This window comes from Mustela nivalis, assembly GCF_964662115.1.
Source record: "Mustela nivalis genome assembly, chromosome: 12".
Classification (NCBI taxonomy): Eukaryota; Metazoa; Chordata; class Mammalia; order Carnivora; family Mustelidae; genus Mustela; species Mustela nivalis.
The window spans coordinates 63,198,297-63,213,751 of record NC_139031.1 but is presented as its reverse complement, the minus strand read 5'-3'; the positions used below and the strand labels follow the sequence as shown (position 1 = coordinate 63,213,751).

Sequence of the window (15,455 nt, the reverse complement as noted above, 5' to 3'; positions counted from 1 at the left end):
TTTGGGAGATAAGCAAAGAAGAGCAAGCATCAAGCTGCTTATGGACTTGCCATGGCATGAGTGCCATGAAAGAAAAAAAAAAAAAAAAGTTAAATTCAGCACAATGTGACCACATGAATATCTATGTTTCACTAAATTCTGTCTCTCCAAGGAAGACAAAGCAGATGAGCCAATAAGAATTAAGATCTTCTCAAAGAAGTAGGGCCCCAAGAGTTAACAGATCAATAGAAAGCAAGTTCTGGAGGGCCTGGCTGGCTCAGTTGGTAGAGCATGTGACTCTTGATCTTGGGGTCATGAGTTCAAGCCCCATGTTGGGTGCAGAACTTATTTTAACACACACACACACACACACACACACACACACTCCTAATTTTGCTGTAACAAAACTAAGGGGATGGGTTAGTAAGAAGTGGCCTCGGTGTCTAAGACAAGTACAAGAGGGGAAAGATGTCTGCTCATAGGTGGAAATGCTGCTGAAGCTGGCACCTTCTGAAGTGACACAAAGACTACCTAACCTTCCTAGACTTTGCCAGGCTACACCTTGAAGGGGACATAGTACACTGACCTCATCCACCAAGGCCAGGTATTAGGGAGCACAACTGTTCTCAGCCATACCCATGTGGCTGAGAGGTCATTGTCTTGGGGGGAGAACTAGGGGAATAGGGATGAGGGGTACTTCATTCAGCATTTGTACTGGGGTTCCGTGGAATAATTACGCTTATTTTTCTTCTTTGCTTTTCTTACAATTTGCTATGCTGTAGCTTCAATTTTATCCACCCCTGTGGACAGACTACAGCTTGTTTTTCATTTCCTATAGCCACTGAAAAAGCCATTTGGAACACACTAGATGGTCGATATATAAGCCAAAAATTTTTTCTAAATCTCTGAGGTTCCCAAAATGCTAAAGCAAGTCTGATTTAAACAAAGTTTGATGCTTTGCTGCAAAGAAGCAGAGTTGGTCTGTCCTCAGATGCCTTAAACCTTGATACTAGATTCTCCTCCTTGGAAATATAACATAGGGAAGTATTTTCATTCCACATAGGCTGGCTTCAGCTGCACTGAACATTTGTTTTGGCCCAGAATCCTTTTCTATGAGCTTACGGAGTTAGCTGATGATACCACCAATTACATCTGAATTGTGCAAAGAATTTAAAATTCTTGAGCCAACCCTTACTCAGAGTAAAGGTAAGATAGTTACATTTACTGTATCAGTACTCTCAATCCACAAAAATATTTCAATAACTTTCTCTTGAATCACATTTTCCAAGTCTGTTGTGTATCTTGTGCAGTTTTAGGTCTCAAATTCATTACCTTTCCAACTTTAGCAGATTTTTCTCTTCCATCAGTGAGCAGTTTCTCTATTAGATGGAGTACTATCTAAAACTGAGTCCAGAATCCCTTTTCCCTGTATCTGCACTGAACATATGGTGGATTCTCTTGAATTGCAGATCTGAGCCACGGCCAAATTTGTCATTTTTCTAACTTATTCAAAATTCCTATTTTCCAACTAAAAATTGTCACTATCTTAAAGCTCTTCAGCACTGCCGTGCATACCAGCATTTAGCATTCTTTGCGAAGTGTGTCATTCCCCCCCCCCATAAGAAACACACTTTTCAAGTGATGTGGGTGCAAAGTGGTACATTTGGATCATTCCAGAGTAAAATCACTCATTCCCAAACACCGGCTTGATAGCTCCACACATCACTGAACAAACGCAAATCTGTTCACATCCCAACATTCCTGAAGCTGAGATGTGTCCTATAATTGATAACCTTATTAACCATCTGGCAGTCAATTTTGTTTCTTCACAGAACATAAAATGGTAAAAGGTCTCGTGAGCGATGGCTTCTTACTTTTGATGACATGAAGAATCATTATTTAAAATTAAACCTCAGTGAAAACAGATCACTACATGCTACAAAATTTGGGGGCTATTTATGTATAACCAAAAAGGAAACTCTGAAGTCAGGGAATGGCAGGTGTTTTCTGTGATGTGGAATGAGTGCCATGACACAAGAAGGAGCCCAGGGCTAGAGGAAAAGAGAGAGGAAGATACAGAGTTGCCTTCCTATGTGGTCTCTGGGGTGAGTTTCTAAGAATCAGTAGAGGCTGGCCAGGTGAAGGGTACAAGTGGGGGCAGCAGAGGGGGCTGTGAGCTGGATGCTGGTAATTATTCCAGACAGATTGAAAGCAATGAACACATTCTTGCACAGCAGGACTGCATGGAGTGTGCATGCCACCAACCATAAGCAGTTGTACATTCCTAAAACTTAAAAAAAGAGGAGATGTGACTGAAGAGACATAAGGACCAATCTCTGAAGCCACCTTCTGTCCCTTTCAGCATTTAGATATATTCTGTAGCCACTGGAGGGTAGACACTTAATGCTATTTATTTCACATTTACTGAGCACCTTCTATGTCCTCTCTTTGCTAGAGAGTTCACCTTTGGTTATCCACAGCAAATGTTGGAAGCCTGTGGCATTTCTCCTGAATTTAGCTTCCAACTACACAATCTGAAGTACATAATTTTCTGCCAGTTCCATCTTCCCACTTTTTCAGAGATTAGCTTCATCTAGAAATATTATCAGGGTCCAATATCTTGTTTTGTCTTTGGGTTTATTTCTCTGGTGCAGTCTTAGAACTAGGGTAAGTCACAAAATTTAGGGCCTAGAGGGAGTTGAGAAACAATTGAATAAAGTCCCTTTCTTACGAAACATATAGAATTATCAGATCACTATGTTACACATCTGAAAATAATAACACTACAACAATTACACTTCAATAAAATTAAAACAGATTATTAAATAAATAAAAAATAGGGTGCCTGGGTGGCTCAGTGGGTTAAGCCGCTGCCTTCGGCTCGGGTCATGATCTCAGAGTCCTGGGATCGAGTCCCACATCGGGCTCTCTGCTCAGCAGGGAGCCTGCTTCCTCCTCTCTCTCTGTCTGCCTCTCTACCTGCTTGTGATCTCTCTCTGTCAAATAAATAAATAAAATCTTAAAAAAAAAAAAATAAATAAATAAAAAATAAAATAAGTTAAATAACACAGGGACCTGTGATCCAGGGAAGTGACTAACAGGTCAGAGAGAACAGAGCCAAGTAGCTTCAGAGCCAGGGCATCAATGCAGGCTCCTGATGGCTTGCCTAGTGAGCAGAAAAAATACAAATCTGTCAGAGATTCTAGGTCCTGCGTTAAAAAATAACTTAATGTTTTATATTTCTTTTGCTCCAAATCATTTTTCATCTTTTTTTCCCCTATAGGTTTGTCTTTGGTCACTTTCTCTCATGTCAATAATGATTTTTATGATTTCCTGTGAAATAATAAAAATGTGTTTTAAGTATAATGTGTTTTAAGAATAAATGTTAAAATAATTTTAGTAGAAATGGTGAAAAACAATTCCTCCACATGTAATTAACTGTGTGTGTGTTAAAACTATACATACATAATTTTAAAATATATATATTTTTTAATTCTTCAAATTACATAATTGAAAAATCCCTACAGATGGTGGGAAGTTGACATAATCTTCCATCCTTTCAAAAGCTAAATATTGGTTAAAGTAATATCATTTGGGGGCACCTAACTGGCTCGGTCAGTAAAACATGCAACTCTTGATCTCAGGGTTGTGAGTCTGAGCCCCACACTGGGTGTAGTTTACTTAATAAAATAATATTTAAAAAGTAATGTGATTTTAACTAGCGTTTATGGGCGTTTCCCCTATCTCTCAGATATCAAATAGCTTTTCTTTTAGATTTTGAAAAAGTTAGGATTACTCGAGCATTCCATGTAACTTTATATGGATTTTATTTCTAGCTGAGTTTTGTTTCTCCTGCAAGCAACCAAATGATTTTTGACATTTCATAAATTTCACAAGTAAAACACAATCATATCCCTCAATTTTGTGAGTCAGCATATCTTATAAGAGGAAAACAGAATTTTAATTTTACTCAAGGCAATTAAAAGATGAGTTTTTGTTTAAACCCTACATGCACAAATCATTGTTTAAAATCTGCATTTTCTGCTAATGAATTGGAATCTTAGGATATTTTTATATGATCATTTTGTTTAGATTTCAGAACAGCCCAGGTACTACATATAGGCATTAAGGTTAATGCTTCCCTAAACCTATCAAAATCACATTTCTAAACTAAGTATTTTTATGAGACTGACGCGCTGCCCACTGCGCTAAGAGGACCACTATAAACTAAGTATTTTTAATATCAATATAACTTACATCCCAATATAAAATAAAAGCCAGCAAACCCATGATTATGTTACTGTCTTGTGCCTCCTCCCTGTCACTTCCCTGTTTGGCCTTACTTTGTTTGCCTGTGAAACAGTAGACCAGGCTGGCTGACATCTAGGATGCCCTCGGTCACAAAAACTGTAAAGCCAATTTTTATTAATTTTAGAGACATTTATATCTAAGAGAAAGCTTTGACATAATGAACCCATCTTCCTTTTTAAAGATGAGGAATCTGGGGTTCTAAAAATGAACTACTTGTCCAAGAGCAGATTAAAGATCAAGTTCTCAACAAGGAAAGCTGGATTGAAACACTAATATTCAACTAGCAACCTGGTACTCCCCTGGGCCTCTCCCTCTATCTCAAGAGCTATTTCCTCAAAGGAAAATATTCAACACAGCATTTCATATTCTAACAATGGGGGAAAAAAAGTCAAGGTATTCTCTAAAAGGTTATCATCTTCACCATTAATACTAGCTAAAAATATTACGTCCCCACAAAAACAAACTAAAAATAAAATAAAGAACAAAAAATTAAAATGGCTCAGAAGGGGCATGGACTAGGCCTTAGTTTTCTTTCTCTTAAAGCCCTGCTTGCAAAGGACAATTGATGGTGAATTTTGTGCTAAAATCCTAGCAGCAATAACAAAGAGACTGGTATTCGAAAACAAAACACCTCAAAGAAATCCACAAGAGCAAATAACATAAAATGGTTTAAAAGACTGGGAATAGTAAAAGACTAAATAGGTTGTCTTTGCTAAAGAAAAGATTTAAAAAAAAAAAACAAACCTTGCTTATAAATTATATTCACCTTTGCTTGTATTTAGGTTGGTTTATATGATTTTCAAATGTCAATTCGAATTTAGTATATGGGTTTTAATCTCAAGTACTTATGGTGGTTTTTTCTCTAAAAGCTTGACTTCAAAAGATAAAGAAGGAATACCCTAGCCAGACAACGGTCCTAATCACCTGTAAAGAAATACTACACACTCCTCAACTGCCAGCACAGAATATTATTAAATGATAGGAATAAATGTTTTCCTTAAATTATATTTCAAAACTGCATTTTATAATTGGAAAGCTCTTACTAACCTTAAAATTTTTTATGGAAGAAAAAGCTGAAATAAGTTAACTTTATCATCTACATCATGTTGTCCAACTAAAATAGCCCCTAGCCATTTTTGGCTATTAAGCACTTGAAATATGGTTAGTCTGAATTCAAATATGCTTTTAGCATATACTGGATTTTGAAGACTTTGTATACCCTCCCCAAAAGTAAAACATCTCATTGATATATCTACATTTTATATTTATATTTTATATTTATAAAAAGTGTATTTATATCGACATATTTGTTTATATTCCTATTTTTAAACCCACTGAGTCACCCAGGCACCCCTATATTCCTATTTTTGATATATCACTATATTATATATAAACACATATTTATACATTCAATTTTATATTTATATATTTGTTTTTGTGTTTTAAATTAAAATAATATTTTGGACGTATTGGGTTAAATAAAATATATTATCTAATGTTACTTATTCCCTTTAGGTTTTTAAATGTGCCTACTAATATTCTTTAAATTACATATGTGTCTGCCATTATTTTCACAGACAGTGTTGGTCTAAGGCATTAGGCAAATCAGCAAAGAGCTAGAAATTAATTTTATAACTCAGGTTACCAATATTCTGCACAGATTAAATACCATTAAATAGTTCTCCCTAGAATCTCTGATAATTATTCTATCAGAAATGTCATTACAAAAATAAAATTCCATATACATACATCTATATGTATATATACAAAGACTGTATATGTGTGTAAAGATATATACACAACACACGTTTATAGTTTTTTTAAATGACCTACATAATGATTAAATCCACATTTTCATTATAAACTGCTTTAAAAAGGTCCAAATCTATGTGCAAAATGCACCAGTAGCTTCAAATAAGATTCATGGAAATAAGAAGTTAATAAACTATTATAAGACCATCAAAAAAAAAAGCCCACCAAAAGTTAAAGACTATGTGTCTCTTTTTACATATATATATACACACACAGACACATACATACATACACACAAAGTATATATACATATTTACAAATGAAATACATTATATATAATTACATATAATTGTATCTATTTGTGTATGAATTATATGTATTTCACACACAAACACATGAATGGTTAATAGTATTACAGGTACAATGGAAGTGCATGAACGTATGAAATTACACATAAGCACAATGTCAACAATCAGAATAATTAGGGAGACACTAATCTTTACAAGATTCTTTCTTTAACATTAAATTTGTAAGTTGAAACACATTATAGAGATGATCAAGTAATTTCTTATGCCTCCACGGGATCATTCAGAGCCAGGAGAGAATTTATAGATCATTTAGTCCAATCTCCTCTTTCCACAGGGAAAGAACTGAGATCCAGGACTGAAGAAAATGTCCCAAGGCACAGAGTCAGTCTTTTTCATCAGTCTTAAATTACTGAAATACAAACATACCAATAGGTAGTTTATAAAATATCTACATTCTGCACAGGTCCTGTAAACAAACCACCACAACTCCTTTCTCTGGAAAAGGCATGTAGTCAAGAACTTTCCTTGGTGAAGTTGTAGCAACTAACTCATGTTTCAGTTGGGCTGGTTTAGCAAGGAATGAAGACAGCCTGGCAGGGGAAGGAGAACTTAAAAGTCAAGCAGCAAAGGGAAGCAGACAGAAAGAAAATTCGATATTTTCATGTACCCCAACTAACACAGCCACCCTCGCCTACACCAGGTCATCTAGTTGGTGTTATTTGAGACCTAGTAAAAGACCTATTTCCCAGACCCTCTTCACTCTCTTAGGGAAGAAGCTTATAGGATTAAATAACAGGAACACCAAGAGTAAATAAGGCACAAGACTGGTTTTTGTTGTTGTTGTTGTTGTTGTTTTGATGGGGATCAGAAAAGACAGTGCCATGGGCATATACCTGGCATGGCAGGTAGAATAACCAGGAAGTAATCCAACAGGGTGCAGGTCCAAGTCAGGAGTGCAAGGAAGAAAAAAAGCAGGAAGCAGAAAGGAGGGAGTGGTTTGGCACCAATGCAAAGTTTACCTACTTCACAATGATGCCCATGCTGCCTATGGCAACACTGAAGAGAGAGCATTAGATACAAAGACACTAATCCTGGCCTTCAGGGAGCAGTAGGTGGAAGCAAACTCCCCAGGATGATGACCAGTCTTCCTCCTCATTCACTGCAGGGAATCATGGCTCCTGGCATTGTGCTAGGCACCTTCTCTCAGAGCTTCCACTCTTCATGTACCTTTGCTGACTTCTTTGGAACTATCCAGCACCATGACTATAAAAACTGTTGTTCCTTTCTTTTTGTCTGGAAGGGACAGGTCTCATCCCTTTCCCCCTTCTCATCCTGCTGGGATGACTAAAGACAGAATCAGCTAGCACTGTTGACAAGAGTGTTCCAGAAAACAATATGGAAGCTAAAGAGTTTGTATGACAGCTTCACTCTACAGCCTTTACAGTGCTTGCTGGAGCACTTCAGGAATACTCCCTCTGAGAGTCCTGATATGCCATGCTAGAGAGGCCAAACAGAGACATTTCAGCAATAGTCAACAACCAGCAGTCTCTGCTGTCCCTGCCCAATGATTTGCTCTTCAAGTTAATCAACCTCCCTCTCTGGCCTCAGCCCATGTTCTTCCACCTCTTTCTTCCCTATAGTTACCAACTATTTCTTCTCTTCACTGAGTTCTTCTAAGCCCATACAGTCTGGTTCTCTTCTCCACCATGCCAGAGAAAGGTGAAAACCTACTGAAGTCCCCACCTTGGTTGACCTTCGACTAAGCTCCCCTTCCTTAACTCCTCAGCCAACACTCTGCACTTTTGAAACTTTTCTCATTTCGTTGTTAGCTCCTCTTTCTCTGTGCCTACATCTCACATATCAGTGATCTACAAGGTTCGGACCTTGGTTGTCTTCATTGCACTTCACTTGCCTCTCTAGGTGATTTAACTGCTGCTTCAGCCAACAGCTGTGTGCCAATGAGGCCCGGAATTAAACAGCTCTCTGGAGATCGCAGTAGGGAGTTGGAAATACAGATCCAGGGCTCTGGAGGAGTGTTTAAATTCCCATCTCTTTATTGTAATCCTCACCTGAATGTCCCACAGACATTTCAGATTCAGCACCTCTAGAATGGAACCTATCTCTTTCCATCTGCATCCCCAAATCATTTTCCCCCTCTGTGGCTCCTATGTTAGTCACCAGCACAAAATCCACTGAATGGTCCTAACTGGAAATTTGACTTCTCTCTCATCTTTTTACAGCCAGTCTCCAAGTTCTGTCTCCAAGTTCTTTCCATTCTACCTCCGAAAGAGCTATTAAATACATCTTCTCTTTTCTATGTTGACAGCCAGGACTTAGTCCAGGCCTTCAGAGACAACACTATGCCTAGATCTGCCCACTCCAATCTTTCATATCATGGTCTGAACTATTACTACAATAGGCAGATCTAATCATGCTGCCCTCCCACTCCAAATGTTTTATTTGCATTCTCCCCACTAGAGAAGTTCCAAACTTCTTAGCAAAAAACCCAAATGCAAAATTCAAACTTTTACAATACTGCACACAGAACTATTCCTTCTGGGCATTTCAGAATGTTAGGGCTTTCCTGAATATACTATGCCAAGGCTCTGCAAAGTTTCCTTCCCTTCAAATGCCCTCCCCTCCTTTGTCTAATCGGCCAACTTACAGCTTACTTCAAGTCTTTCTTCAATGTTACCACCTCAGTGAGGACTTTCCTAACAGAACACCTACCCTTCCACACCCAGGGACCTCCCACTCCTGTTCTCAACTACTCCCATTGCTTTCCTGCATTGAGCTAATTACATCTGTATCTCCTGCACTACGCTGCACTACGCTGCAAGTCCCTTGAGGGCAGGGACCCTAACTGGTTCATCTTTGGCTCCTTATGCCAACCAAGCACAGTACCTGAAACACAGTAGGCCTTTAGTAAATATGTTCTGGACAAAAGGCAGTAATGATGCGCTACCATTCACTGAGCACTTTACAGGTGTGAAGCATGTGTCCATTACCTCATGTGCAGACACAACCACCGCAAAAGGGCTACCACCCCATTTTGGAAGCGAGAAAAAAGGGTTAGAAAGGTTAAATGATTTGCTCAAAGTCAACATCTGGTAATTTTAGGTCTGCTTTTGTCTCCTGAACTCTTGTTTTTAACCACTCCACTCTACTCCTGAATGAAAGAGATTGGATAATGAGCTCCGTTTCTATAAACTGTTTCTAAAAAACAGTCTCTCCTAGTCCCAGGCTCAGATGCTGTGGCAATTTAGGACTAATCCTAAATCCATTACCAACATGGTTCTTGTGCACAACAAAGCTTTGATGACAATGGAATTCTGGTAGCTATCAGGGTTCCCAGCTATAAGGAGAGGGAGCACCATTTATTACAATTATCTCCTTGGTCTCTGGCTTAGGATGTACTTCTCCAGAAATAGGCAGAGAAGGCTAGATTTCTCCCTAGTACCATTAGGTTTCTGACATTGGTGTCCATGCCCTATTCTGGGAACAGAGAATTGCATGTGAGAGATCGTGATGATGGCGAGTAATGGAATGGATTTTAATGTGTGCTCTTGGGGAAATAGCTGCAACGCTCTGTAAATCTCTCCTTGTAAAAATACTCTCACCATCAGAATGACAGGACCTTTCCATTCCCAAATCTGGACTCTCAGGGTTAACAATATACCATAACCTATGTGTTCAGTGATCCATTCCAGAACACGTGTACCTCGTGCTTCCCACCCCACAGTACTGAACTCCATTCAGTTACCCTTTCTCAGGCATCCTCTTCTAATTCTACATATTTTCTGTTAAATGTATTCTAAAACTGACCTCTTTAATTTTCTCTAATTCTAATCACTTTTTACATCAGTCTTCTGTGTTCTAATACCTCCACCATCTCCACAACTATCCAGCACATAACTGAAACCAGCCTTGTGCTTGCCCTAATGAGTACATTTAATTCTCTCAACTCAAAGATGATCAAACTTGCCCTAGGTTACTCAGCTAATAAGGACATGCATGTGTGTTGGGCTCCAGACATGAAGACTGTTTGCCAGTATTTTCTTCATAACCCAGATACTGTGTTGGGAACACTCTCTCTGTACTCTTAACCTTTTTTCACCTGCCAAATTCCTATTAGTCTTTTTGAAAATTAAATTAATTAATTTTTTAAAATTAATTTTTTAAAATTAAATAATAATGTATTATTTGTTTCAGGGTCTTTAAAGGCTTCTCTCAGGGGTCACCTCCTTCAAGAATCTTCTCAGGTTTTCTGTTTGCACTCTTTCCATCATCTGTGTGCAGTGCCTTGGTCCTGGGTTTCATCCCCTCCTTGCTTTCACTGAAATGTAATTGTCAGCAACCTCTTTTGTCTCCCTTACTAGGATGCAGATTCCTCCACAGCAGGGCAGGGTGTGGGTCTTGTCTTGGAATTCCTAGCATTAGCACAGTATATAACACACAGCAAACACACAACAAATGCTTGCTGAGTACTGTGCAATGACCCCACTTCTCTGCTTGGACCAAAAGCCTAGTGAATGATGTCATCTGACTTAGTAGGAAAGATTTCTCATCAGGAGCCATGCTATTTTCTCAGGTTTTAATGAACTCATTATCTCACAGGTTTATACTGGGACAAGTAGTTGCTATTAGTTGAGGAACTACCACTTCTCAGATGCTGAGATGTATGCTTTGTGCACATTATGCTTATCCTGAGAATACTGCCAAGTTGACATCATCCTCATGTTATGGATCAAGCTCAAAATCAGTTACCCAAAGTAACTGGCCTGCAGTCATAGATAAGAAAGGTTTTGTTTTAAAAGCATTATGAAATCCCCTATTATGTGTAGTCATCCCTGTCCTGGAGAGATTGACTAGTATTTGAAATTGCTTACACACACACACACACACACACACACACACACAGAGTACAATTATTTAGATGCTGGAGGAGTGAAATTCTGGTTTACTAGCATTTATACAGGTACAAGACAGTTCTACCATATGTATTATCTAGAGTAAATTATGCCTGTATTCTTAATTTTCTTAGAAGCAGGGATTATAATACCTACTTACTTCAAAGGGGGTTGATTATTAAAAAAAAAAAAAATCATGTTTACCAAAATGCTTTGTTAAAGAAGTGGGCAGAGTCCCACCTCAGAGCACTATCCTGGATAGAGTTTAGTGCTGTGTGTCTCAGACTGGTGGCATCAGAGCCACCTGAGGTGTTAAGAGCAGATGAGAGAAGCCAGGCTGGAAGTCCACATTTAAAGTTCCCAAATGATTCTACTACACACAGAACTTTGATAAATGCCAGGTTAGGACAATGCTTCTCAAGCTTTAATATACATATAACTCGCCTGCAGATCTTGTTGAAATGCAGATTTGAATTCAGTGGGTCTGGAGGGGTGGGCAGGTGAGGGGAGGTTGAAATATTGCATGTCTAACAAGCTCCCAGGGGAAGACAATGTTGCTGGTCTATGGATCACCTCTGAGTGGCAGGGGCTTGGAAGATCTACCCCACTGGAACAAATAAGCTTTGCTTCTCTCCTGGACCACAGATTGAATATCCCAGACTCAGGGAGTATTCCAGAAAGCCCAAGATCTTAGTATTGCTACAAAACACTTGAACTACTCCAAACCTAATTGGAACACATACCCTATTTTTTTCAGCAGTAGCATCCTTTTCAGATACAGACAGCACATATGTTTAGCATGTAAAAGAAAAACTTACTGCTATTACTTGAGTTCCATTTACTGCACAAAGCATTAAAATATATTTTTTTCTAATGCCGACTACAACCCGACAAGGTAGATATTCTTCTCTATAGATTAAAAAAAGGATGACACAGAGAGCATAAATTACTTGTTCAAAGTCACATGGCTAGCTAAGTGTTGCAGCTAGGGTTCCAATCCTGTTCTTTTGGGATCCAAAGCCTATATATGTGCCCTCTATACATCCTCCGCAATGCTAGGTGCAATTTTGGCACAAAATGTGATAACTTAGGGAAAAAATATTTTCTCCTGTATCAGTCTTTGAGTTCAAGGGTTTGCTAAGGCAGATTCTAGATGGAGGTGAGGATGGGGATAAGGTTAATTAGTAATCTGTAATGCCTCATGAACAAAAACATACAGATAGCATCTTTGTCTATGGTTCCCATTAATCTGATAATACAAATGGAATAAAAAGGACATCTGTGACCAGGGCACTGATTCTAAATGTTGCCACCCACCCTCAGGCTTTTAGCCATTGAACTCAACCACTAAAAAGGAAAAGTTCTTTCTGATCCTTGTGGTCTATCAACTTTTCCACCTTCTCTTATATGAGGTTTCTGTAATTCTAAATTTTACACCACCTCAGGTTGACCCTACCATGTGATTTCAGTTACCACACTTCCCTGCCTCTAATAAAATTGCCTGCACCTGATTAAAAAAAAAAAAAAAAAGTATTGTTTAGTCAATTACATTGAAAGTGTGGCAGTTTTGAAGATTTTCTTTTGCCCAACAAAATTTTCTGTATCTGTCACAAGGTTGACATGGAGGGAAATGCATGGTAGTAAAGATGCTCACAGAAATCAACCAGATACCTAAGTGTACCAAATGGAGGAAAGAGAGCTATGAAATAAACCGTCTAGGCATTTACCATCTAGTGCCTTTACCATTTAATGACCCATGGATGGAGTATCCACAGTCAGTTTTTTAACCGGTTGTTTTCTAGATACTCATCTTTAACAATAGAATTGTCTACCTATATTACACAAAATGGTACAATTAGAAAGCCACATCTCCAGTAACTAGATATATACATAGCAGTTAAAACCAAACAGTGATATTTGAACTATTAAGAATTAGAAACTGATTTTGCCCCTATGGTATTCTCTACACAGGATATTTCAAGAATAAAGAATGAAACCTAAAAAGAAACTGGTTTGAAAGCCCACTTAAAAGTATTTTTAGACTGTATATGTGATTTAAATAGACGGTAAGAAACAGAGTCTGGAACACTGTTCTCAAACTAATAAGCATTTCCTGTTTCACTCCTTAACCCCCAGGAACAGATCTCAGAAAATCTAAACTAAAGGCCCAGAGAAACCAATTCGAGATTTTTCTGGAGAGACTTTACTGAAATGTTTGCACATGAACATGTTTGCAATGAGTCATAATTTATAGGCCCCTGATGGCCAGCGCCTTATGTGCCTTTCTTCCTACATTCAGTATCATTCTCAAGCCAGCTAGTGATATATTTTCCAGGCCCTAATAATTTTCATGAAGTTACCAGATCTCAGTCTCTAAGGCTGCTACCCAGCACCTTTTTTCGTGCTATTTTTTTTTTTTTTTTTAATGCTATCTTAACAGAAGAGAACCGGATTCTTTTTCTAAATTGTACATCTCCCCAACCAGGCAGTTAATACGTTCTCCCAGCAAAAGGGAACAGTACTTTTAAGACACCCAAAGAGAAGATGAGGGGCCTTGGGGACACTGCAAGTAAAAAAGAAAAAACAGTGGGAAAGTGTGGAAGTGGAGGGGGCCTCTGGGCAAAGGCAGACATAATAACAGGATATGTTCGTTTCTAAAGGAAGCAGGAGCTGCAATAGTCCGAGGGCAGGAAAGGCGGAGTCAGCAGCACCCTAAGGAAACGAGTCAGGGTTTGCAGGGACCTGACCCGCTTAGGGACTCCTGCTCCAGTCGGGTCCAGGGCTGGTGAGCACCTCGCCTGCGGGAGACCAAGCGCAGGCCTCCTGGCACTAGTGGTTATAAAGAGACACCCTGTCACCTCCGCCAAAGATGGGCAATGGGGCGAAGAGAAAAGGCAAAGACACCAGGCGCCGCGGCAGGTGAACTTGTCAACAAGTCAGTCCCCGCCCAGAAGGGACCTCGGGGTCCCGGGGCCGGAAAAACAGAGAAGGCGAGGCGCGGCGTGGGTGGAGTGGGCTGTCGTGGGTGGAGGTGCCGCGGGCGCCAGGGCGAGAGATGCGGCCGGCGCCCGGAACGCTTCTCTCCGGCTCCCCCGGGGCTGACGCACGCTCCCAGGGCGCGCGCATCCTCCAGACCTGCCCAGGCCCGAGGGAGGAGGCGGGGGAGGGGAAGGGGCCGTGGCGGTTCCCACTCGGGAACCAGGGACCGGAGAAAGCGACCCGCCTGTCACCCGCCGCCCGCGGAGGGCACAGTTGGCGGCCCCAGGCTGGCGCCCCGACCGCCGCGGCTGCCGGGCGTCTCCCGCTGCAGCCTGCAGCCCGCCCGGCGCGCCCCCGCCCCGACCCCGGAGGGCAGGTACCTCGGAGCCCCGGCCCTCACCGGAGCCTCCTGGCAGCGGTCGAAGCGTCCCTCCAGCTCCCTCATCCGACGTCAGCGTCAGCAGAAGGCGAGGGAAGGGGGCGGGGGGAGCTCAGGAACCGGCCCTTCCTGCGGCGGTCGCCGCCAGCCGGAATAGCAGCCGGCGGAGCCCGTGCGCGCCGCAACGCAGCGCAGCGGCCGGGGGGGAGCGGGCGGCCTCTCCGCGCCGCAAACGCCCGCGGCCGGGGCGCCGCCGCCTCCCCTCCCTTCCTCTCTCCTCAGGAGACGCCCGGCGGGGCGACCCCTCCCAGCAGGACCCGGGCACCCGGAGGAGCGAGGGAGCGAAGGCCTCACCTTTTGGGGGGCGGGTCCGGGATGGGGGGAGTGAGCCTCCCTCTCTCTCCTCCCTGGGGACTTTCCTCGACCCCCATCTCCTGGGGTATCTCCCGCTTCGGTCTGCCGCCCGGGGTGACCCCGCCCCTGCTCTCCCGCAGGTGTTCCACGTGTCCATAACGTTTACGTCACAATGACCTGGCCGACAGGTGGGAGCCGGAGCGAGCGCTCAAGGGTTCCCTCCGTGCTGTGCGTCGTGCGCTCCTTGCTTCCACGTGAGATTTCTGAGGCTTTAGGAGACAGGAGACTTCATGACTTCAGTGCTAAAAGTTACAGAGGCCTGTGTCTGGAAATCAACTTTGGGCTTAACGGAAAAAGGCCGTGTGGGGAAAAAAACAAAACAAAACAAACAAACAAACAAAAAACTGTGTAGGTGTAGTATATATATATTTTTATTCCCAGTCATATATCTTTTACACTCAAATTATTGACGCATATAGTAAT

The 15,455-nt window shown here is 41.1% G+C and overlaps 1 protein-coding gene across 26 annotated transcripts in view; it reads right to left on the bottom strand.

Moving 5' to 3' along the window:
- Positions 1-15,134, bottom strand: part of ICA1 (islet cell autoantigen 1) — a 142,112-nt gene extending 126,978 nt beyond the window's left edge. For 4 of the 26 annotated variants that reach the window (XM_082693332.1, XM_082693351.1, XM_082693343.1 and 1 more), the window contains exon 1: positions 14,973-15,134. In XM_082693332.1, coding sequence (XP_082549458.1) covers positions 14,973-15,129 — 157 coding nt within the window. In that variant the 5' untranslated portion in view covers positions 15,130-15,134. Of the gene's footprint in view, positions 1-3,054; positions 3,146-14,619; positions 14,940-14,972 lie in introns of those variants that run through there. The other 22 variants (XM_082693356.1, XM_082693346.1, XM_082693340.1 and 19 more) reach the window with 10 other exon arrangements.
- Positions 15,135-15,455: the final 321 nt, after the last annotated feature.